We start from the raw sequence: 25,266 nt of genomic DNA, 5'->3' as shown, positions 1-25,266 counted from the left end.
GCAAGAAAGGCAGAAGGTAAAACAGAGTTAGGAAATGGAAAGGGGCAACTAACTACCTCATATTTTGGGGAAAGCTGGTAATATGTTTAGATAGAAGATTTTGGTAAAACATTCAGGGCTTTTTGGGCCATCTTGAACCTGTTACTTTTTGTTCTTGGACGTGTTTTCCCACTGATTTGCAAAAGTGTAGGGATGTCTTGAGGCTTAGAGTTGATATCTGGGATTCAGCAATTTTTTATTTATGGGAAAAAAAATTTGGTAAGTGTTGTATGTTTTCCAACGACCACAAATAAAGAGGTTATCTCTTTACAGATAAGTAAAAAGTAGCAATTACAAGGAACGCTTCAGGGGGTTCAGACCTGAGGGGCGTTCTTATAGTAATACATTAAAATTTTACAGGCCCTAGCTTGCAGTGAAGACTACGTTTCCCAGCGTGCACTGCGCCGCCCGCAAGTACTACGCCTTCCATCACTAGGACAGGGCGCGTACCGCGGAGCGCAATGCACCTTGGGGATTGTAGTTTTTTGCCGGCCCAACCGTTCCAACGGCCCCGGAAGCAGCCCCCGGAAGTGCCGGCCCAAAGAGGTGGAGTCCGGGCGGTGGCGGCGGCAGTGGCGGTTGCCAGGATCCCGCGTTGCCGCCTGAGACCAGTAATATGGCGGGGAGGAGAAGGAGAAGGCGGCGGCGGACCGAGCTGCGCTCTGTCAGTACCAATTGAGCCGTTTGCTTCCTGACAAGGCCCGTGGCGAGGGGAAAAAAAAAAGCTGACGAGGCCGTGGGAGATCAGGTGTGTGCTTAAGGAGGGAACTAGATCCTCAGCGGGTCCCGGCTTTTAGGTCACCGGGGGAGGCGGAATTGGCGCCCTGAGAGCTGCGGGTGAACTCTGTGCCGAACCCGCATGCAGGTGGTGGACCCCTGAGCTTCGAGTTTTTAGAAAAGCGCCGAATGTGAGGAGACAGGTGCCCGGGGACCAGCGACACTCGGCGCGGAGGTGATGCTCGGATGCTGGTGCTGCCTGGGCCCTCGGGATGGAGCCCCATCAAAGGAGCTGGGGGAGGTGGGCGTGGGGCGCTGGGGTCAAGGCAGAGGGTCCCTAGCAAATAAACTCGAGACAGAGCCAGAAATCGCCTCACGTTGATAAAACTGGACCGTTTTTCTTCTCCCAAGATACTGGCGAGGGAGCGTCCTCAGGGTGTGCACTGGACATTCTGAAAGCCGGTTACCACAACCAAAGGCCCTAGGAGTGCTGTTTACTCTGCCTTTGCGACCCCGGGGAATAAGCTTGAGGCTAATAAAGCAACTTCTCTTGATTGCCCCTGATACTGCTAGGTGATTCCTATTCTGCAGGGTTATAATCCCGGTTCCCTACCCCCCAGTTTAGGCAAGTGACAGGCTCCCAGAGATTGATTTGATGGACAGGGGTCTGGAAACAACGAAATGAGGACGGTGTTGTCCCCCTTTCTGTGTTTTAAAGTTACATGTGAATCCTACGAGGAACAAAGCACCGTCGCTACCCTCCCGATATTCATAACCTAGTGACAAAAACCATCATAATCATCATCCTCTTAATAATAAAAGCAGTCCCCTATACTGGTCCTTTCAGCGTGTCCTGCATTATGCTAATTGCCACACACGTTTTAGTTCATTGAATTATTGAGACAGATACTCTGATTATCCCTGCATTACAGATGAGGAAATTGAGGCATAGAGATGGTAAGTAAATTGCCAAGAACACACAGCTAATGTGTCCCTGAATAAGAAACTTTCCTCTTTATTGCCTATACAAAAAGTTGGTCTTTGGGAGGACTAGGGGGTAAACGAGCAGCTAGCTTCCGAAAACACAGCAAGATCTGTTCTGTTACTTGCACTATCCCCTTTAGTGACATTGCTGGTAGAACACTGGTGAGGAGCACCCGTCTATGGGGTTTGCAAAGAGACTCATTTGGAGAAGGGTCATGGTATAAACGGAGAAGACAAGGCATGTCTGAACTTGATGCAGCTGAAAATTGTTAATTCAAGTGGACTGGTAATGCCTGCTGGTAAACTGTGGGTCGGTAGACTTGTGGTTGGAGTGGCATTGTAGTCAAGGCTCTGTTCAAAAAAAACTTTGCTGACAGGTAATTGTGTGAGAAATGAAGTGCCTTCTTGCTAATCATATAGGATACAATGCTCATTTTTTAAATGATTGCCTTTGCAGTTGAGGGTTACCAGTGCCTTTGGAGAATAGGATCATCCATGAAACTACCAGTCTTTACATTCCATTCTTCCTCGCTAGCTTCTTTTTTTATCTAGTCCACTCTCTCCTTTTTTTCTTCTCTCCTGGTTTGCGTTATTGTTTGAGCCAATTACCCTAATTCATTTATTCATTACTTTTATCAAGTGCCTACTGTGTGCTGACACTGTTCTATGTAATGGGGATTCAGTGGTGAGCAAGACTGAAAAGGTACCTGTGCTTATGGAGCTTACATTTTGGTGGAGGAAGACAGACAAAACCCAAGGAGATAAACAAGATAATTTCAGATAGTGGTAAGTGCTATGAAAATTGGGAAATAGCAGGGTAATGTGATAGTGAGTAAACGCAGGATTAATTTAGATGGGATAATCAGGGATGGCCTCTTTGAGGTCAGGGAAATTCACATTGAGGCTGAAGGATAGGAAAAATTCTTTCATGCTCTAGGATCGTTTGGTAATTTCCATAATCAACCATATTTAGCACTTGTATTTGGGTATTAAAAGCCCTATCATATGCCCTAGTTATGCTGTAATAAAAAATCTAACACGGTACATCTGCAATATGCATGACAAACGTGTGCTGTTTAAGAGATTTGAATTTAACTTTCCAAAGCAATTGGCATATCTGTATGAGGTTGTTGAAAGAAAAATAAAACTTGCCATAAAAACATTTTATTCATTCTTTACATTTCCCAGAACTTTAAAATAGAATTTCATACTTGTGTATACATAGAAAGTAAATATTTCTTATAATTGTATAGTCATCTATTTACATGCCCTATAATGCTGAATGCGTGGGTTGTGTTAAAAAATATTTTTAAGTATTTTAGTAGAAATGGAGTTGTTTGAATTTCTCTTACATTTTAGCTTCTGCATATTTTGGTTGTTAAGATAACATAATGGGGATTGAAATCCAGACTAAAAAATGAGGCCTTGGTATGTCATGCAGAAAGGTGTTGTGGTTTTTTTGTTGTTGTTGTTTTGTTTTTTTACTTTTGCTTGTTTTATGAATACAAGCTTGAAAAATAATCTCATTCACACTCCAGTATAATTTTCTTTGAAATTAAACTCACACTTTTCATAAGTTGAATATAGAAATAATTAGAATTGATGGGATGGTAGGAAGAAGTTTTATTAATAAGAAGACTACCAGTTGGTCAAAATTAGCAATATATCTTATTTTTCATAATCAAATCATAATATGCTTTTTCTTCATTTCTAATTATGCTATAATGTGTCCCTGACTTTTTAGTGTACTACATTTTTAAGTACCTTAATGCTTAAGACAGTATCATATTCTATCTTATTTCATTGCTGCGTATCCCATATCATCAATTAAATTTTCCACCCCCCGCCTTTTTTGGTTAATTGTTTTAAAATGAACACCTAAGGGAACATTATTGTATTTTTCTGTTTTCACAGTTCATACCCTTGCTGGTTATGAGTCTGATGTCTCTCTTTTCATTTTCTCTTATTTAAAGGAAACGATGCCAGACATAAAGCTATGGAAACAGGCAATCAAATATTTAACATTAGCTAAATGAATGAACATGCTGGCTAATGCTTCCTGATTACCTTGCATTTTCATAGCCATCATCACACTTTTCCAGAAGTTGTGAAATTACTGGGCAGATTGTTTTAAGTAGTTTGGTGGTGCTTAGAATTTTCAACAATAAGATGGTATTATTAAGAGAGCCAGTAGATACTCTGGTTTCCACCTGTGACTGATTTGTCTGGTGACTGTGGAGACCAGATATATTTTCAAGATGTGAAAGTACTAATAGACTTTGAACTTCATGATAACAGAAGAATTTTAAAAGGTAAATATCCTCTTTTATGTAAATAGCCTTTTTGTCTTTTTTTTTCTTTTGGCATTTTTACCTTTGTATGATTTAGTTTTTCTTGTGTAGATAAGTCCTGCTAAGGAAAATACAATATTCTAGTTTATAATCTGAAGTGAGTAAAGTGGTGTAGAACTTTTGTTCCTTTAAGAATTTTTCCCTGGTGAGTTCTTAGTACTTTTCTAAACAAATCATATTTAAAGATTGATGTATATACATATGCTTGGAAATATTTAATATAGGAAGCAAGGCTTCACTGGGTAGGATCTTGAGGTGCTTACCTCTACTTAAGAATTCGCTGTTCATCAGTGAAAAAAAAAATTCTGGGGGCCAGTTCTAGGAATTGTCAATGCTAGAAATATTTAAGTGCTCTATAAAATTTGCCAAATCATGAAGATCTGTTTTTCTCAGCACATTGCAAGTGACATTTTTCTCTCTGACAGTGTAATTGTGGGAAGATGGAGGAGTATGAGAAGTTCTGTGAGAATAGTCTTGCCAGAGTCCAGCAGGCATCACTGGCCACGGAGAGCTTTCTACCTGTCCCATCTGAAAGCATCTCACTTATCCGCTTCCATGGAGTGGCTGTGCTTTCTCCACTGGTAAACATTCTATGATTTTTAAAAAATCTTTTTTTCTATAGTGAGTCACTAAGGTAAGTTTACAGAAAAGCAAAAAAGGGTTATAAACATTGAAAAAATGCTTCGTATTCATAATTAAATATAAAAGAGTTAGCGTTTTTTCATCTACTAGATTGGCAAAAATCTGCTAAGACCTACCGTTCCTTAGGTTGTGGGGAAAAAGCACTTATCCTACATTTTTTTCTGAGAGAATCAGCTGATTTTATTTTTTGGAGATCATTTTGGTAGTGTGTATCAGAATTTGAAAGTATATGTAACCTTTGATTTAGCAATTCCATTTTTGGGAATATCTTACACTTATACTGCTCTTTGTGCCCGAAGAAATACGTACAGGTTATGGTAGCATTGTTTGAAATATCAAAAGATTAACAAACAACGTAAATGTCCAGTAGTGGACTAGTTTAAAGACTGTGGTCCATTTTATAGAAATCTCATACATGCCATTGAAATGAGTACAATAGACCCACATGTGCAGGCATGGAAGGATCTCCACAGTCTATTGTAAATCACTGCACACATCGTGCTCTCTGGAGCAGGGTAAAATAGTGCTTACAAGCCTGGCTCTGGAGCCTGCTGTCCTTGGTTTAAATCACTGCTCTGCCACCTACCTGCTGTGTGAACTTGCAGGTCCATTTTCTTTTCTTGTACTTCTTTCCTTTTTTCTTTCTTTCTCCCTCTCTCTCTTTCTCTCGCTCCCTTGCTCTCTTTCTCTCTGTCTCTCTGTCTCTCTCCCCCTCTCTCCCCCTCTCTCCCCCTCTCTCCCCCTCTCTCCCTCTCTCTCCCTCTCTCTCCCTCTCTCTCCCCCTCCCTCTCTCCCTCTCTCTCTGCCCTCCCCTTCCCTGTTTGTTTAGTTATTTTGAAAGAGAGAGCATGAGCATGGGAGGGCAGAGAGAGCAGAAGAGAGAGATAATCCCAAGCACGCTCTGCAATGTTAGTGCGGAGCCCCATATAGGACTTGAACTCACAAACCATGAGATCATGACCTGAGCCTAAATCAAGAGTCAGATTCTTAACTGACTGAACCACTCAGGCCACCCGCATTTTCTTTATTTTTGAAATGAGAATAAAAATAGTGTCTACTTTAATAGGACTCTTTGGAGAATTAAATGATCTAATACATGTAAAATGCTTAGAACACTACTTGGATCATAGGAGGTACTCAATATATGTCAACTATTTGGGTTTTTATATAAGATTCTTTTTCTTAGGAATGATAAAGGAATACAGGATGAGAAGGAAGACACACTTTTCATTGTAAACTCTTTCATACTGATTGAATGTTTTTAAAATGTGTGTGACTTTATTTCAAACCAGAAAATTAATATAATTGAAAGAAGTTGCATGAAATTTTTTTTTTATATAACAGGAGGTAAAAGATCAATATTTTCTGCCAACTTTTTGTAATGACATTTTCAAACATACAGAAAAATAGAAAGGGTAGTGCAGTGACTCCCCACATGTATGCCATCTAGATTTAATAATTTTTAACACTTTTGCCATCTTTGCTTTATGGTGTTTGTGATTTTATATATATGTAGATGTGTATATACACATACGTGCTTTTTTTTTTTTTTTTTTTTTTTTTTTTTTTTTTTTTTTTTTTTTTTTTTTTTTTTTTTTTTTTTTTTTTTTTTTTTGCGGAGCCATTTGAAAATTGAAGCTGTATAACAATTTTCTCTTAAATGTTTTGGTATAAATATTCTAAAAATAAGATATCCTCCTACATAAAATCCCCAATACCATCATCACATCCTAAGAAGATTAGTAATAATTTTAATAGCATCTAATATTCTATTCATATTTAGATTTCTCCATTTGTGTTCAAAATGTCTGTTATACTATTTTTTTTCCTAATCTGGGTCCAGTCAGAGTTCAAAAATACCATTTGCTTATTGTGTTTTTTTTTTTTTTTTTTTTTTTAAGTTGATTTATTTATTTTGAGAGAGTGAGAGAGAGGAGAGAGAGAGAGAATCCCAAGCAGGCTCTGCACTGTCATCACAGAGCCCGACGTGGGGCTCAATCTCATGAATTGTGAGATCATGACCTGAGCCAAAATCAAGAGTCAGACCCTTAACTGAGTTACCCAGGAGCCCCCAAAAGGGCTTATTTTATTTCTCATTTTAGAGCATTGGGTAAGTGAACAGGTTTTTTTCTTTCTTTTTAACTTTTTTATTCAGTTGAGAATAATTTACATGCAGTAGAATGCACAGATCTCAAGTTCTAATGTTCCATGAGTTTTCATATATGGCGTATGTCTGTGTAACTCACACCTACACAGAACATTCTTGTACCCACAGAAAGATCTCCCATGCCCCATCCTCCTCATTACCCCTCACTACTGCTCAGATACCTTTCCCTGTGGTTTTATCTGTTCCATGTTTTAATCATTCTGATTCAGAGCTTTCTGATTTTATGATATTTTTATATTTATGAGAAATAATTATGTATTTATGATGTTTTGCAGCTTACCATTGAGAGAAGGAAGGAAATGCAACAAGAAAAGCAGAAAGCACTTGATGTAGAAACAAGAAAGCATGTAAATAAGAAGAAAGATTTACTGGCTCGTGTCCAGGAGATTCTTGAAAATGTTCAGGTGTGTAATGTAGGCTTTTAAAAATTATAATTAAGAAATCATGAGGTAAGCATTGATGATAATTTTTCAGAAATATGTTTGCACTTACTAGTTAGTTACCAATATATTTCACTATAATGTTTGAGAAGCTTTGTAGTTTGTAATATTCCATTTCAGTTACTCCAAAGAACACTCACTTGCTTGTTAGTGATGCCTAGTACTTGAATCAGAGGGTACTTAGACAATGGAGCCCTACCCTGAATATAATTGCTTATTGTCTGTGTCTTATGACTCTAAAAACATGGAATTCTCAGTGACAAAATGATAGAATCGACCATTGTGGTTTACCTCTGAACTAATCAGACTATTGACTCAATGACCTTATTCTCATTCTCTGCTAAAGTAAATAACTGCCCCCAATTTTTTTTGGTGAAAATTACCCTCTTAAATACACAAATGCAATTTAGATTAGATAAGTAGAATTGTCTACATTCATCTTAGATCCAAATAGAAACCATTTAAACAATACATTCATGCCGTTTGCAATTATTTTTATTTAGCTGAATTTAAATTTGTATAAACAATTTAAGGTCTGGATCGTACTAAAACAAACCCAAATGAATTATGTTGAACAAATTATGTCTACCATACATAGCACTGTTCTGCAGGCTACATTTAAAATTTTCTTCATAATCTTAAGGGTTTGCAGTCTGTATAATTCATACTAGATGACACATGTATAATGAACCTGAGACTATTTCCCACCAACTGCTACCTTCATTTCTCCGTGGGTAATAATTTAATTTGCAGATTATAATTACTGTCCATATTAAGTTCAAGGCTCATTTTAGTAGTGTACAAAATCATAGTTGCTGTATACACAAATGTGAAACGTGAGGTATTTTAAGAAAACATTTTATTTTACTTAAACCTATGAATATGTTCCTGGGTTTGGTGAGTATGTATCACTTTTGTTTTATTTTGATCCTGAGGTTGTGACTAAGTATACTTTGTTGTACTGTTTATTGCATAGTACCTGGAAACCATTATATGTCTTGGGATTTGTAAGGTAAAACAGGAGTGCCATATGGTCTAGGGAAAAAACACATACACAACGACCTAAAAATCTTAAAAAAAAATTTTTTTTTTAATGTTTATTTATTTTTGAGACAGAGACAGAGCATAAACGGGGGAGAGTCAGAGAGAGAGGGAAACACAGAATCCAAAGCAGGCTCCAGGCTCTGAGGTGTCAGCACAGAGCCTGATGCGGGGCTCGAACTCACGGACCATGAGATCATGACCTGAGCCGAAGTCGGACGCTTAACCGACTGAGCCACCCAGGCGCCCCTAAAAATCTTTTAATATTCAGGATTCTGGAGTCTGTATTGATAATATGATAATTTCTGTCAGCTTAACATATACTTGTATAATCTTTAAAAACCATCCTAGTTCACTTTTTATTCTTTTTTTTAACGTTTATTTATTTATTTTGGGGGGTGGTGAGCTGTGTGCATGGGGAAGGGATAGAGAGAGAGGGACAGAGATAGAGAATCCCAAGCAGGCTTTGCACTTTCAGTGCAGAACCTGATGCAGGGTTCAAACTCACAAATTGTGAGATTATGACCTGAGCTGAAATCCAGAGTTGGGCACTTAACCGACAAGCCACCCAGGCACCCCCTAGTTCACTTTTTATTCTTTTGCAAAGTCAAATGATTTAGATAGAAAGTGTAATTTTAATTTTTTCTGTTGGATCTCTTGTGTATCAATTGTTCTCTTAATTTGGATTTTTTTTTTTTTAATGTTTATTTATTTTGGAGACAGAGCACAAGTGGGGGAGGGGCAGTGAGAGCCAGAGACAGAATCTGAAACAGGCTGCAGGCTCTGTCAGCACAGAGCCCAACCCGGGGCTCAAACCCACGAACCATGAGATCATGACCTGAGCTGAAGTCAGACACTTAACCAACTGAGCCACCCAGGTGCCCCTGGAAAAAAATTTTAAATGTTTATTTATTTTTGAGAGAGAGAGAGAGAGAGTGCGTGTGAGCAGGGGAGGGGCGGGGGAAGGTAGAGGATCCAAAGCAAGGCTCCCATCTGACACCAGAGAGCCCGATGTGGGGCTTGAACTCACAAACTGCAAGATCATGACCTGAGCTCAAGTTGGACACTTAACTGACTGAGCCACCCAGGTGCCCCTTAATTCAGAATTTTTTTTACTTTTGCTTGTTGCAAAACTCATTAACAGGTTGCTGTTTAAAAATGGCCATCCGGGGGCGCCTGGGTGGCGCAGTCGGTTAAGCGTCCGACTTCAGCCAGGTCACGATCTCACGGTCCGTGGGTTCGAGCCCCGCATCGGGCTCTGGGCTGACGGCTCGGAGCCTGGAGCCTGTTTCCGATTCTGTGTCTCCCTCTCTCTCTGCCCCTCCCCCGTTCATGCTCTGTCTCTCTCTGTCCCAAAAATAAATAAAAAACGTTGAAAAAAAAAAAAAATTAAAAATGGCCATCGGTGAATCAAATTGAAGTTTGCTTTGATGATTTGGATTTTAAGTTGAAAATTTTATTTCTAAGTAACTTAAGCTACATGGCTGAGCTTTCATTTACTACAAATTTGCCTCATCATATAGAAGGATTTTAGTTACAATGTTTAGTTTTAGTTACTACAAAATATGTTAGTCTTTGTTAAAGAAGGAGTCATCTATGTAAGAAATTTATTTGCTATTTTAACTCATACCTTGGTATGCTTCGATGACAGCTTTCATAGGAGGAACAACTGGTGACATTAATAACATGTAAACCAAAAGAAAGTTAATGAGACTCCTTCTATTCCAAGATTAAATTGCACATGGATATATGAATATACGTGTATACCCATACACATACATACATATTGTATCAGATTAGATAATCTCCTTTTTTTTCTTTTAATCTTTAAATAAACAGGCCAGAATGACCAATGGATATTTTTTATAGTAATTTGTGCTCCCTGTGATATAGGACACAATAGAAAAAGGTTATCTTAGTTTTTGTTTGTTTGTGTTTTCAAATATTAGAACTCTGAATTTTCTATTTCAATTTTATTTTAGAAAACAAATCAAAGGCTTTTTTTGTATAGTAAGGGAATATTAATTTTTAAATTTCCTTTTTCAGGTTAGAAAAGCACCTAATGCCGGTGATTTTGATCCATGGGAGACTGAAACCGTTTACTCTAATTCAGAAGAGAGAAACCTGAATGTCCCTGCTATGTTTCCAAATATCTTGCCAAGCCCTACTGAACACTCTACTTCAGGAAAGTCTGAAAAGATAACTGGAATTTTGCCACTGAATAATGAGGACCGATTTAAATTTAATGGGATAGACTTAGCTAGGGACTCAGAAGAATTTAATTCTCTGAAGCAGTGTGATATTTCAGATATTAGCCCTGCGGAGAACGAAGCTTCTGTAAAAACCCCCTCAGCAACCCCACAGGAGACTCTTACGTCTGATGGTCTCTTGCCAACACATGAAGAACCGGATCCATCACTTTCGGAAGTTACTCCAGATCCCTACATAATGAGTCTTCAGAACCTGATGAAAAAGTCAAAGGAATATATAGAAAGAGAACAGTCTAGACGCAGTCTGAGAAGTAGTGCAAAGAGGAGTGTTAACGAGAGTCATTCAGATAAAGAGAATGATGCTGGTAAAGTGACTGACTATGGAAAGGAAAAGGCACAGTTGACTGGCAAACACTGTGGTTCAGTTATTCCTGACAAACCAAGCCTTAATAAATCAAATGTTCTTCTCCAAGGTGCTTCCGCTCAAGCAAGCAGCATGAATACATCAGTTTTAGGTAGCTTTTCTAAAGTGGACATACCTGTACGAACTGGCCATCACACTATTTTAGATCCTGATTCTGATTTTAAAGTCATTCCCACTTTTGTTACCGAAAATAATGTTATCAAAAGTCTTACTGGTTCATATGCCAAATTACCTACTCCAGAGCCAAGCCTGAGTCCTAAAATGCATCGAAGGCATTCTAGACCATCATCAGCATGTCATATACTTATAAATAACCCAATAAACGCCTGTGAGTTAAGTCCTAAAGGAAAAGAACAGACGATAGACTTAGTTGTTCAAGATACTGAGGAAAAAACACAAATACCTGAAACTGTGCCAAAGTTACCAGTTGATTTAGGAGTTTGTTCAAGCAAGGTTTATGTCACCAAAAATACATCTGAAGCCATACAGGAAGTGGTTTTAGGTAAATCAAATCAGGTATGTCAGTCTTCAGGAAATCACCTAGAAAATAAGGTTATTCATGGACTTGATGTCATGGAAGGTCACTTAACATGTGATGGGAGAGGACCACACAAAATGGATAGTACGTGTACTGCGATGCCAAGATCGCATGAGCCGTATGCCACCGGTCAGTGTGTAGTGAGTCAAAACTTTGGACCCATGAGTGCACTCAAGTCAGCCAATGTGTTAGAGAAAAACTGCAATTTACAGATGGAACTGAATAAGTCTTATGATGTAAAAAACCCATCTCCTTTACTGATGCAAAACCAGAATACCAGACAGCAGATGGACACCCCTACAGTGTCCTGTGGAAATGAACAATTTTTGGATAACAGTTTTGAGAAAGTGAAACGCAGACTTGATTTAGATATTGATAGTTTGCAAAAAGAAAACTGCCCTTTTGTCTTAACAACCGGAATAACTGAACAGGAAAGGCAACATTTGCCAGAAAAAAGATACCCTAAGGGATCTGTCTACATCAACAAGAATAAAATGTTAGAAAGTAGTTCCAAAGGTAAGGAAACTCTGAAGTGTTTGATACCCTCCCAGCAGATGGCCCCTGTATTTAATACTTTTAATTGACATTTTGAAAAACAATAATTGTCTTCATTTGTTCATCGGGATATTTAATTTCATTTCTCTTGTCAGAGAACATATCGTTAGCTATAGTTTATTGCCATTTGATAGGCTTTCTTAAAGGATTTTCTTTTTTTGAGAGAGAGAGAGAGAGCAAGCAAGCACACAAGCAGGGGAGGGTCAGAGGAGGGAGAGAGAATCTTAAGCAGCCTCCATACCCAGCTCTGGCTGACACAGGGCTCGATCCCATGACTGAGATCATGACCTGAGCTGAAATCAAGAGTCAGAAGCTTAATGGACTGAGCCACGCAGGCACCCCTCTTCAAGGATTTTCTTATTTAAAATGTGAATCTTTCACAGTTCACTTTGTATCACAGAGAATATTGTTAATGACTGGAGGAAAAAGTTCTTGCATGAAACATCACTCACAGTTTTAATCTAGTGTATTACTATGATATTTTCCTTTTGGACTGTGGTTTCTAATATTTCCATCAGTCCTTTCATTTGTAATGAGCTCCTCATGTAATTGGTCCTTCAGGGAACACCTGAACATCAAATTATTAGAGAAAAATCACAAATAAGTCTCTGTGAGTAGCGTTTCAAGAATGGCATCTTTATTGATAAAAAATATTTCAAATTTCTTTCTCATCTAGTGTTATATTAACAGCAACTTGTTAAAACATGCCTTCTTCATTAATCCTTATTTTGTTGTCATGGTTCATCATTCTTCATTACTGATACAGAAGATCCGAGTCAAGTAAATGAAGTTCTTGGACATAAACATTTCAGTTCTAATGTGATAAATATCTTCCTAAAAAAACCTCACATTCTGTAAAGTTGCACACTATGACAGGGTTTATAGGACAAATAGAGTTTTAAGGCCTGTGTAACTTTATAAGAACTTTAATAAATAAACATCAGTCGATACCTGGGGAGCCAACCTGGATAATCCAGACTGACAGTACAGCATGGCTGGAGGCTGTCCCCATGAGTAGCAGACACCCACAAAGCCAACCATGGGGCAGTTCTGGCAGTGCTTTAATAGGAGCGAGGCCAGTCATGGAGGTAGCCGGCTTGCTGTCAGATGAGCCCCCGGACAGTGCTCATTGATGAAATTCTTAAGGTAGAGCTGAATGATCTCTCGCTATTGGTTGTGTGATTGGGCTAAGGAGCTTTTTCCTTTTTTGCTAAAAGTTGTAATTCTAGCCCTGCTTTTCTAGTCCCTTTTGCCTATGAAAAATTGCACATGAACAAATGCAAACTGTTGTAAATGAATACAATGTATTTAGGAACAAATTATGGGGGTACCATAGAAGATAGACAGTATGCTTATCTTCAGTGAAAATCATTGACTGTATATTCGGAAAGAATAATTCTTTGAATTTTGTTGAATCGTGATGGATCCATGAATATGTGCTATGTCTGTGTAATACTTGGTATTTCAACATTTCAGAGTGGCTTACCCCTTTCTATTCAGTAAGTTGTATAGTTGTAATGATTTAATACATTTTTTAGTTAGTAATTGTGATATATGTAATTTTAATTTCCGATGTGTTTTGGAACCTGAAGCTGAGAAGCTTTGCACTATCAAAGGAACATTTATTTAAAAAACCAAACCAAAACAAAACTACAAGCCACAATACCAGAGATCCTGGGGAAGAACGAGAGTCAGAAGAGTAAACAGCTGAGAATCACATCTTGAGGTTAATTTGAGTGAGGAGAATCCAGACTGAACACATGGTCTTGGCTCCATCAGTTCAGATCGTGATGCGATATGTTGAGCGTGGATGGTGGTGACACACAGGCCTTTATTTGGTAGCATGCAGTGAGGGGAGGGGCCGAGGATGTGGTTCACAGTGGGGACCTGGCTGTGCCTTGATTGTGTCATGTCAGAATGTCGGAATGCTCTTTGGTCAGAAGCATAATTTAAATTGTGTATCAGATATTAGTAAATTTTCTAAATTTGAGGGTATGTGTTTCTTTTCAGAAGGCGAGGAGATATTAAAAAGCAAGATGTTAGCTTTTGAAGAAATGCGGAAGAGACTAGAAGAACAGCATGCCCAGCAGTTATCACTACTCATAGCTGAGCAGGAAAGGGAACAGGAAAGATTGCAAAAGGTGAGGAATTAAAATGTAAGGACATGGGGCTGGTAAGTGGAAGTTAGCCCAGGATATGTGTGAGTTTTGGTCACACGTTATGTATAGGATACTTGTAGTTTTTTCCCCTGTATATCTTAATCTAAGGGGGTGATTGATTTTGATACATGGATATTGCCGAATTGTGAGGTTTGATATTTAGCTTATCTAAAAATAAATGCATAATTTATCAAAGGAGACTTCTGATTCCTTGACTCAAAACGTTTAATATTTTTCAAAGGTATTTTATACATAGATGCTGAAATATGCATTCTGCATGAGTGTATTGAAGGGGAAGAATACTTGTTTTAAGATTTCACTTGAGGTAGGAAAACTTGAAATTAATCATTTGCTGATAATTCCCCATTACTTTTAGCTAAGCCTAAAATGGTGGTATTTTGGGATATAATTAAAAGATATAGCAGGTTATAATACATGGTTAATCTACAGGAAATAGAAGAACAGGAGAAAATGTTAAAAGAGAAGAAGGCAGCTGAAGCCTCTGAATTGGGCATTCACAGTGCAGTGGACTTAGAATGGAGAAAAGTGAGTGACTCTGGTTTGCTGGAAACAATGCTGTCTCAAGTGGACTCATTCCATACTTCAAATTCAAATAGTTCTGGTAAATGTTTTTAAAATTCTCTTCCATTTGGGAAAGTTATCCCACAGCAAGGTATTTTATTTGGCACACTTTATAGCTCTGTTCTTTTTTTTTTTTTAATGTTCATTTTTGAGAGAGAGAGAATGCACGCATATGCACGCAGGGGAGGGGCAGACAGAGGAGACAGAGTAGCTGACGCCAGCTTTGAGCTGACAGCAGAGAGCCTGATGTGGGGCTCAAACTCCTGAACCATGAAATCGTGACTTGAGCCAAAGTCAGACACTTAACTGACTGAGGCACCCAGGTGCCCCCAAACTGTAGGTCTTCAAGTAATTCTATTTACCAGTAACTAGTGAAAAATGAAATGATGGCAGATCAAAGACTAGTGAGCAGGTGTTCATGAGAAAAGCCACCTCAGCGAGGAAAATACCAGGAAATTTGACTCAGAGCCCAGGCTTTGTTTATTCATGCAGCAGGTGATGTGCTTTAACTGAAAACACAGTTTGCCATCTCCTGAGTGATCTTGAATTACATCTAATTCTTCAGACCCAGCAAGAGCATATCTTCACATCTTCAATTATCCAGAGATGCTGTTTGTGTTGAGAAGCTCCATCTGGTGCATAAGCTTAAAGTCCATAAATATTTTAAGTCTGCACATGGATTAGTTTCAGGGGCGGTTGTTCTTCTTAGTGAGTCATAAGTGTTTATTTGGACATTCTGCATATTCTGATTATATAATATCAAGTATAATACTCTATGTATATTTATTTTTCCAGGTTTCACGAACTCTGCCCTACAGCATAGCTTTGGTTCTGCAAATGAAGCACCCTTCTACCTCTGGGGATCATCAACTAGTGGCTTCACCAAACTCTCAGTAACAAGGGCTTTTGGAAGGGCCAAAACTAAATGGTCTCAGGTGGGCATACTTCATGATATTTGTGTATCTGTCTGTCTAGCTATATTTTTTAAAGAGGTACATTATCTTAGGTTGTACAAATGGGGACAGATATTTTTGCCATACATCAAATAGCTTAGCTTTTGTCAGAGATGAAACTACACAGAGCACACATATGTAGAAGAATTTAGCTTATTGTAATAGATTGGGAAAACATCTTGAGTATAATGCTCAGATCCTCAAATAATTGTATCTGTCTTATTTCTTCCAGGTTTTCAGTCCAGAAGTACAAACAAAATTTAACAAAGTAACTGCAGTGGCAAAAGGATTTCTAACTCGTAGGCTTATGCAGACAGATAAGCTAAAACAACTTCGCCAAACCGTAAAAGTAAGAAGCTTGTCCATTGTTTGTATTTCACTTCTGTCTCAGTCTCCCAGTTCAGTGATAGCTAGTCACTAGCTGGAGTTGACCAATTCGTTCAGAACTTATGCAGATCCAACATTTTTTTAGTCACTGCAATAGAGGCAGTTACAGAAATCTGACTAATCTCAGTCTGATAATTTTTTTAAATATTTAAATGAAGTAGTTTGGGTATTTTTGTCTTGCTTTAGAGAGTGCTGTTTGCCTTCTAATAAGTAATAGTTTTATGTTCTCACTGATTTTGAATTGGCTGAGAAAAAATCAAAAGAAAATTCCAGTGATCATCAATCTTTCTAGAAGAGTGGTTTTTGAAGGAGCATTTCTTCTTCCAGGACACTATGGAATTCATAAGAAGCTTTCAGTCAGAGGCACCATTAAAGAGAGGAGTTGTCTCAGCACAAGATGCTTCTCTTCAGGAAAGAGTGTTAGCTCAGGTAAATGCCCACATCCTGTAGGCTTTTAGGGAATGGACATTTATATCTCTCCCTTTATTTCACCACTGAAAATAGGTTTCCATTAAAACTTTAACCTTTTTCTCTAAGTGAAAGTGCATAGAATATTACTAAATTCTAATCTCATCTTTTTAAATGGGCACAATATTTTCTTCTTTTGAACCTAGTTGCGAGCTGCCCTGTATGGTATTCATGACATATTCTTTGTAATGGATGCAGCTGAGAGAATGTCTATTCTCCATCATGACCGAGAAGTTCGCAAAGAGAAAATGCTCAGGCAAATGGTATGTTACCTGATTTTTTAATGAATGAGTGAAAAAGAAAAACTCTATTTCTTCTATGCTCGCAAGACACTTCTGATACCAAATGTGTGAGGTTTTCCCCCACTCCAGCAGGGTGTCCTACAATTCAATTCTGATTCTCTCTACTTGGAGTTAAGAGTTAGATATACTACAAGGTAAGGAGGCAGTTAAGATTCCCCCATCCAAAGTCTCAGGTTGTCACTTATACTTCTGACCGACCAGCTTTAAAACAGGGTTCCCACAACCCTGTCTTTGGGTTTGATAATTTTCTAGAGTGGCCTACAATACTCAGGGAATTTACTGGTTTATTATATAATAAAGGGCATAATTAAGGATATAGATGAACCACCAGATGAAGAGATAGATAGGGCAAGGACTGGAAGGGTCTTGAGGGCATGAGCTTCTGTCTGCATAGAGGACATCTTCCTGGCACATGGATGTGTTCACTGCCTGGAAGCTCTCTGAACTCCGTATTTTAGGTGTTTTTATGGAGGCTTTCTCATACAGGCATGATCAGTGATTAACTCAATCTCCAGCCCTTCTCTTGTCTCTGCAAGATAAGAAGCTAAGGCTGAATGTTCCAAGCTTCTACTCAGGCTTGGTCTTTCTGATGAATAGTCTGCACCTGGGGGCCCCCCAAAAAGTTGTTCCATTAGAACAAAAGATCCTCCTGTCACCCAGAAAATGACAAGGGATTGGAGCTGTGTGTCAGGAACTGAGGTAAAAAACCAAATATTAGAACAAAAGATGCTTCTACCAGGGCACCTGGGTGGCTCAGTCAGTTAACTGACTGTCTGACTGTTGATTTCAGCTCTGGCCTTGATCTCAAGGTTCATGGGATTGAGCCCTGCATTGGGCTCTGCACTGACAGAGTGTAGCCTCCTTGGGACTCTTTCTTTCTCCTCTTTCTCTCCCAAAATAAATAAGTAAACTTATTTAAAAAAAAAAAAATGTTTCTACTCTTTCACTCTCAGATTTGCAAGGGTTTTGGGAGCTCTGTGTTAGGAACAGGTGTCAAAGATCAAATATTAGCAGGAACTAGGGGCAGAGACCAATATATTTCTTATTTCACAATGAGGTTCTTCTGGGTTTGGGGTAACTGATACTAAATCTCATTCTCTCTCTTTTTTTTTTTTTTTTTTAAGTTTATTTTGAGAGACAGAGAGTGGGGAGGGGCAGAGAGAGAAGGAGAGAGAGAGAATCCCAAGTAGGCTCTGGGCTGTCAGTGCAGTGCCCTACGCAGGCCTCAATTCCACGAACCATGATATCGTGACCTGAGCCGAAATCCAGAGTCTGACACTTAACCTGACTGAGCCACCCAGGTGCCCCTCATTCCCTATTTTGACTTCAGCAGCTTCCCTGCAATTCTTAAGCACAGATAATCCCCAGGATTACCAGCAACATGCAACTCTGATGACAGATTTAAAAGAATTGCATATTGTTTTGTGATTGGATTTTGGAGTTGAAGCTTTGACTGTTGTTTGGATGGCTTATAAACTATCACTGGCTCCGCATTGAGTTTCCTTGAAACTATCATGTAGATTTTGCCTTTTTTGGAAACCAGAGTTATTTGAAATATATCAGGGTGTTGGAGGAGTGTGGTTTGAGTCATTGGTCTTCATGTGGTAGCCAAAAGAAAAGCCAAGTTTATTACTTCATTGGGAAAAATCATTGTAATTATTAACAAATTGGACTGTTTCAGTTCTAAAGACAGACTAAAATTCAGAATGCTAGTAGGAGAAGATTTTCTGTGCAGTTTGAGATCATCTTATATTATTTTAGTGGTATTACTGGGACCATTAAAGCTTTTTGTTTTGTATTTTAAAGGACAGAATGAAAAGCCCACGAGTGGCCCTGTCAGCTGCAACACAGAAGTCTCTCGATAGGAAGAAGTACATGAAGTAAGTGTACTTCCTGTCACATCACATTAATCCAGTTATTACCAAACCAATTAATTTTAGTCATCTATTGGTCTCTTTGTGTATTCAAATTAGAAAAAAGAACAGTTCACGTTTTGACAGCTGAGCTCAGAAATCTCTTTTTATATAAATAGTTTTATTACTCAGGTGATAAAATCTGATTTCATCTTTAGGTAAAACATATAAACTACTAAATTTGACAGTGTTCAACTTGTGTAATCGATAGCCATTCAGCCTTAAAAATAGTTAATCTTTATATTCACTGTCAATTTTACTTCTTTTGGATATATTCTTTTTTTTTTTTTTAATATTTATTTTTGAGATAGTGCCAGCAGAGGAGGGGCAGAGAGAGAGGGGGACAGAGGATCTGAAGCAGGATCCCAAGCAGGCTTCATGCTGACAGCAGTGAGCCTGATGCGGGTCTTGAACTCACAAATTGTGAGATCGTGACCTGAGCCCAAGTCGGATGCTCAACTGACTGAGCCACCCAGGCAACCCTGTAGTCTTTTTCTAATATGCGAAAGACTTCACGGGAGGGAAACCTAATGCAAAGTGACTATCGTTGCAAGCTGCTTCTTTCTGGAAAGTAGTCTCTGGTGTGCTTAGTACAGCTGAGTAGTACAAAACTTGTAAATGATTTGTTTCTGTCATCATGTATCACATCTGTAAGGGTTTTCTCTCCCTTTCTAAATACATTGTGTGTCCTTATTTTTATGTTGTGTTAGAGCTGCTGAAATGGGAATGCCAAATAAGAAATTTCTGGTTAAACAAAATCTTTCTGAAACAAGGTGAGAAAAATTACTTCATCTCCGTGAGAAGCTATTTATTTATTTAAAAAAAAAGATTTTCTTTGTAAATGCCAAGCTTGCTCTTTGTTGAGTTATTTCTAACTTGACATCAGCAGAACACTCCCAGCTGATTGGAGGACTGAAGAATGGCCAAGATCCATATTAACCCTAGGTCATGTAGCTGACTATATGACAGACCACATGTCTCAGGAGCTTTCTATAGGACATGCTGTCTTGGGTAGAAATTTGAGCCCCCGATGTCCTGAGTTCAGCTCACAGTCTAGGACTTATTTAGGATAATTACTTAAAAACCTTAGAAATCTAGCTTAATATTTCAGACCTGTTTTCTACTTTTACAAGAGTGATGTTACTTCTCTTGGATGTTTGAAAGGAAAAGTTGGTTTTTGTGAAGCATATAAATAAACTATCTAACACACAAGAATTAAACACTTGAGACATCCAGACAAAAACCTAAGATTTGGGCTCTTGGTGAAAAAAATATAAGTACCCTATTAATATGCTTCAGTCATTGTGATTTGCTCCGTGGTATTACATTGGTATATCTGCATAGATGACCAGTGTCACCTCACTGTTAATCATCTTTCACCTATTTAAAAAATGGGGGGGGGGGGGATAACTGAATTTATGTCAGTCTCTTCTGAATTAATTTTTTACTTACTTTGTTAACAGAGTCCTTCAGCCAAACCAAGGACAGAATGCACCAGTTCATAGGCTACTTAGTAGACAAGGGTAAGAATGCCACCCGTGGGTATTTAAAAACATCTAAAGCAAGATGAGCTTTGAGAGGGAAAAATAATTTAGTATCTTTACATAAAGGATATCTATTTTACAAGTGTGATTTGTTTTATAGCATTGCAAAGATCTTTTAAGTTTTGTGCTCCAAGATAATCCTTTGGTGTACTGTTGTGTATTATATCTTAATTACCATCTTATGTTGGCATGCTTTTACTTTTCATTTCATACCATTTTGCTCATTAAGTATTGTAAGCATCCATATAGTAAGTTCAGCATCACCAAAGTGATCCTTCCAACAAAGTATAAGCCTTGGTTCTAGTCTCCCGATGAAGGAAAGCGTAGCTTCCTTGCTGTGCGCATTCGTGAGACTTAAGTTCTTTCCAAGCATATTTGCACTTTGAACTGTTGCAGTATGGTTGCTTTCTTTGAATGTTGAACATTTAGATCTTGATGCGAGTGACTTATTAATTCTTTTATATTCAATTAGAACCCCTAAGACATCAGTGAAGGGGGTTGTGCAAAATAGACAGAAGTCTTCACAGAGCAGAGTGCCTAACAGAGCGCCTGTTTCAGGTGTGTAGCAAATGAGTTCTTCAAGCCCATTCAATAGAAGGACGTGCACGAGCTGCCCCACGATGCAGGCCATACGAGTGCAATGTCTTGTCTTTCCTTGCCACCATAATTTGGGCATATTCACAGTCATTCCTGCTAATGACCACCGTGTTAGTATTTTGTGGCGGTCAGGAGACCTTGGTAAAACTGTGCGTCCAATCTTGGCTTCTGTAATAATCCCGTGGAAACGCTATACATTTTTTTAATCTGAAAAATCTGTAGAATTGTATGTGCCTAATTGAGAAAACCTTTTTATAAATGAGTAAAGTATAATAATCTGATGCCTAAATCTGTGCATGTTTGTTGAGCTTTGGGGAAGTGTATCACCCAGGAATATTTGTATCTGCACATAAAGTGATGAAAAATTTCTCCCTCTGGCCACAAGATCACATGTGAATATGCCAGGCGGGAGGGGGTAAGTTTTGTTTCTGTTATTTTGTGGATTTTAAATTCTGTTTATGGTGGCAAGAAGACAAATTTAATATGAAACTCATGCCAAACTTTTAAGCTAATGTTTTAATATTTGGTAGGGGTCTTTGTTAAGATACTTTGATAAGCTCACCAAAAATTATGTGATCCATTAAACATACTTTCAAAATGCTTTGCTTTAACTACACTTCTTTCTAAACATTTAAAAGAAACCAAAAATTAATCACTAGGCAATGAGTTAATCATTTTAATCTTCCCATTAATATACAATTAATTACTAGGCAATGAGTTATTTAATCAATTCTAATCTTCCCATTAATATACAATTAGGCATATTTAGAGCTTTTATTACTAACTGATTTCCTCCAAATTAGGAGGGAATGAACAACATAAGAAATTTTTTTGTTATTGCCATTTGTTCACATAAGTTCAAAGAGGGAACAAGATACTGAACATAGCTTTGAAATGATTGCTGACTTTTTGCATGTATGTAGTGAATTTAATTTATAATGTTGCACTTGTAGAGGATAATGTAAAAGGTCATCTTTTGGAAGCCACTGTGAGTGACAGTCAATGGAGGTGTTTTAAAGGGGGTTATGTAGTTGAGGATTCTGCTTCCTCCAGAGGTGGTCAGAATCACCTGGTTTGAAAGGTAACTAGGAGAACTCCAAGCAAACACCAGATCTGCTGCTTGTGAAGTTATGTGGGATTTCAAGACATTTTCAATTTTTTCCCATATTAGAGTCACATATTGTGATAAATTCTGGCCAGCTGGCAATTGATCGAGGAGTTAGTACTGTTTTGTGTGATATTATTTATTGCCACAGTGACTACTCTCCATGTTCTTGTCTCATGCATTTCATCTCCACTGTTTGTCCCTTGTGAATTTGTAAGAAAAAGAGCCAAGTAATACTCAACAGTATGAAGGATGAATAGGAAGTCACATTAGGAACGGAGTAGTGCAGTTAGTCATGTCCTCAAGTTCAATGTTTAGAACTATTGTGGTTTAATTGCATTGCAACATAATTATAAATACAAATGAACTTAACTCTTAAATGAACATGTACAATTACTATGTATCCAAAAAAGTACAAAATTTCTTTCCTATTTTTCTAAAGATTTATTTATACCTGAGTGCCTAGACAATTGAAAAAGACTAACGATTTTATCATTGTATGTAATTGAAAAATTACGGTATGACTGATTAAGATTCTAAGTATGAATCTCAACCCAGGGACCCATAGTTGCAGTTGAAAAGATTTTTCTTTCCTGCTTAGATTCTTAGTGGCTTGGATTGTGTTACAAACAAACTTGAAACTTATGCTTTAGTTTGATCCGCATGGAGAATGAATGTTTATTAAGCAATTGATAGAAAGCTAGTTTTTTTTGTGATGACAGACTTTCATACTCTAAGATTGGAGTAGAATGCCAAGGGCTTACAGCTTGCTGCAGAGCACTTAAAGTTTATAGTTCTTACAAACTCAATTGCAATCACTGATCGTATGTTTTAAGACCTGTTTGGCTCATTTGATGTCTGGTGCTTGACTCAGGAGTTTATAGTGAAATTCAGAAACCACTAATTAAAGCAGAGTCGGAAGCAGTATGGCACAGTGGTTATTGGGTCAAACAGCAAATCAGGTGTAACTGGGTTCTCAGAGTATCTGTTACTTAGGCAAGTGACTTCCTCTCCCATGTCTAGGCTGTATTATTATTAAAATAGTAAGTTTCTACCTTGGGATTATGTTATGTAAGGATTAAATATAATAATGTACATTGCCTAGCTCAGTGCTTGGCATTATATAGTAAACACTCATTAAACGATATTATAAAAAACTGACATTGAGAAATAATATTAGTTTTGCTCTATTTTTAGGAGCATATGCAGGAAAAACCCAAAGAAAGCGGCCAAATGTTGCGACAATTTAAGAAGACAACATTCGTTAGGATAACCAAGGGGTGGATGGGAGGGTTCATGCATACGGTTTTCCCTGCCCAGGACTTTTTATTTAAGCCTGGACTGTTTACACAGGCAAAGTGACATCAAAGGGCTGAGCAATTATCTGGGCAACTTGATCAGTCTGGTTAATTCCTTCCCTACACCGTCATTTTCCTCTTAATGTTAGGTTTGGGTGAAGGCACATTAGTATTTAGTAATTGACCATCTCTTTGCTTAACCTGTACAAACCTAAGTTTGTTTTCTGTAGCCAGATGTCTGCAGAGAACGTTTTTGTAAACTTAAAGGGCATTTGGATTTATTTCTATAAAATGTCAAAAAGGTGTGATAAATTACAAATTAAGTTCTCAAATATAAATTTCATTCATCTCTGCATACTGATTGCTAAATTTGATAAGTTAGATACTGTTGTATTTGAGGGGAAATTACTGCAGAAGGATGTTTTTCTCCTGGTTTATGTAACTTTAAAAACTGATTAATCTCTCAGTCTTCATATTCTTGGATTTACGGGATAACCACATAGGAGAAAACACTCGCCTGCTGATTGTGGTCCCCCCCAAATTTACCATAGAAGTGGTTGGGGGCCACTGCTTTGATCAAAAGTACATTCCTCTTAACAGCTAGTTGTCTTGTGCAGATATGTTAGGTTTAATGTATGTTACCCCAGTACTCTTGGAAACACTTCTCCTAAATCATAAAATCTTTCTATGGAGGGTAAAAAATTAGGGGAGATAGCACAATCTTCTGGAATGTAGTAGCACCTAGGGGTGAATCAGTGCATCCATTTCTGTAAAATAGAGTAACGCTGCATGCGCTTCTGTTTTCTTGGTGTCTGCGTCTTGTCTTTCTTCATGGTCTGCTCTTTGTAGCTTGCTTGATTTAGGAGAGACTAAAGGGCTATATAACAACAAGTTCAGATTTGCAGATGGAACAGGAATATTGTCAAGCTGAAGTTACGCATTACTGAGGAGGCACTGTCGTTTTTAAGGTTTTCATCACTGACATATTCATTTAAAATATAAACCAAAAAATGTTACCAAGGGAACATGATTTGATGAAAGTGAATGCCACTGTTAATTTATCATACCATTTCCAAAAAGGGCTTTGTGCTTCTCACATAAAATCGGGACTGTGTACATTTACTCTTTCTAACTTGAATTTTAAAATGATACCGGTATTTTGAAAGTGCAGACTGTATATATTCTTAATATCCTTTGAAGAAGGTGGAGATAAAGATTGTTTTCTCCAGTTTTCGGCCCTATTTAAAAGTTGGCTATTACATCCAGCTGTAGACCGTAATAACCTACCCAGGGTGTAAACTTGATTTTCTTTATTGAGATGTATCATTTGTTGAGTGAGTGAGCCAGGAAATCAGAAGGCGGTCAAAAATGTCTGAGTTACTGATATATTCTTTATAAAGTATAGCAAAATATCTTAATATGATAAATTGTGCTTTATCATTCTGAAAACTCAGGATACAGCTTACTCATATCATTGTGGGTCTTTCCAGAAAGACAGATATTTCCAAATTTTGTGTACACTAATGCAAATTAGCTAAAAAAAAAATAGTTTGTTTTGAAGAAAGTTAAAACTAGCTTTAGATTAAGGTTGACAAACTTGAGTGTTGTTTTTTTTAAAGATAAAAGCCTGTGTGTTTTACACATATTTTAATGTTCACAGCTTTTCCTCATAAAAGTGCCAGACATCGTTTTGTGCTTTTGATGGATTTTTAATTTATATACATTATTTTTGTTACTTTTACTTTGAGTGGAATGCCCATTAATGTAAATTGTATTTATTTTTATACTTTAATTTTCACTAGTTTTGCTTCTAGGCAGAAGGCAAAATAAACTTGTCATCTTAAAAGAAA

The 25,266-nt window shown here is 37.8% G+C and overlaps 1 protein-coding gene across 6 annotated transcripts; it reads left to right on the top strand.

Annotated features, from left to right (window-relative positions):
- The first annotated feature begins 588 nt into the window (after window positions 1-588).
- Window positions 589-25,266, top strand: CCP110 (centriolar coiled-coil protein 110). 6 transcript variants are annotated; one of them, XM_042922487.1, is made up of 16 exons: window positions 589-787; window positions 2,381-2,526; window positions 4,517-4,672; window positions 7,176-7,304; window positions 10,428-12,069; window positions 14,122-14,249; window positions 14,718-14,889; window positions 15,645-15,784; window positions 16,035-16,151; window positions 16,517-16,618; window positions 16,804-16,920; window positions 18,766-18,839; window positions 19,583-19,645; window positions 20,336-20,395; window positions 20,889-20,974; window positions 23,316-25,266. In XM_042922487.1, exons 3-16 carry the CDS (start codon window positions 4,532-4,534, stop codon window positions 23,366-23,368), a joined length of 3,024 nt encoding a protein of 1,007 aa, XP_042778421.1. In that variant the 5' UTR covers window positions 589-787; window positions 2,381-2,526; window positions 4,517-4,531; the 3' UTR covers window positions 23,369-25,266. The 6 variants fall into 6 exon arrangements, with proteins under 6 accessions (XP_042778421.1, XP_042778423.1, XP_042778424.1 ...); XM_042922485.1 differs by having other exon boundaries at window positions 590-787; window positions 14,119-14,249; XM_042922489.1 differs by lacking the exon at window positions 19,583-19,645 and having other exon boundaries at window positions 14,119-14,249.

The sequence above is a fragment of the Panthera leo genome, chromosome E3, assembly GCF_018350215.1.
Source record: "Panthera leo isolate Ple1 chromosome E3, P.leo_Ple1_pat1.1, whole genome shotgun sequence".
NCBI lineage: Eukaryota > Metazoa > Chordata > Mammalia > Carnivora > Felidae > Panthera > Panthera leo.
The sequence above is the reverse complement of the archived record's forward strand: the minus strand, read 5'-3'. Positions and strand labels throughout refer to the sequence as shown.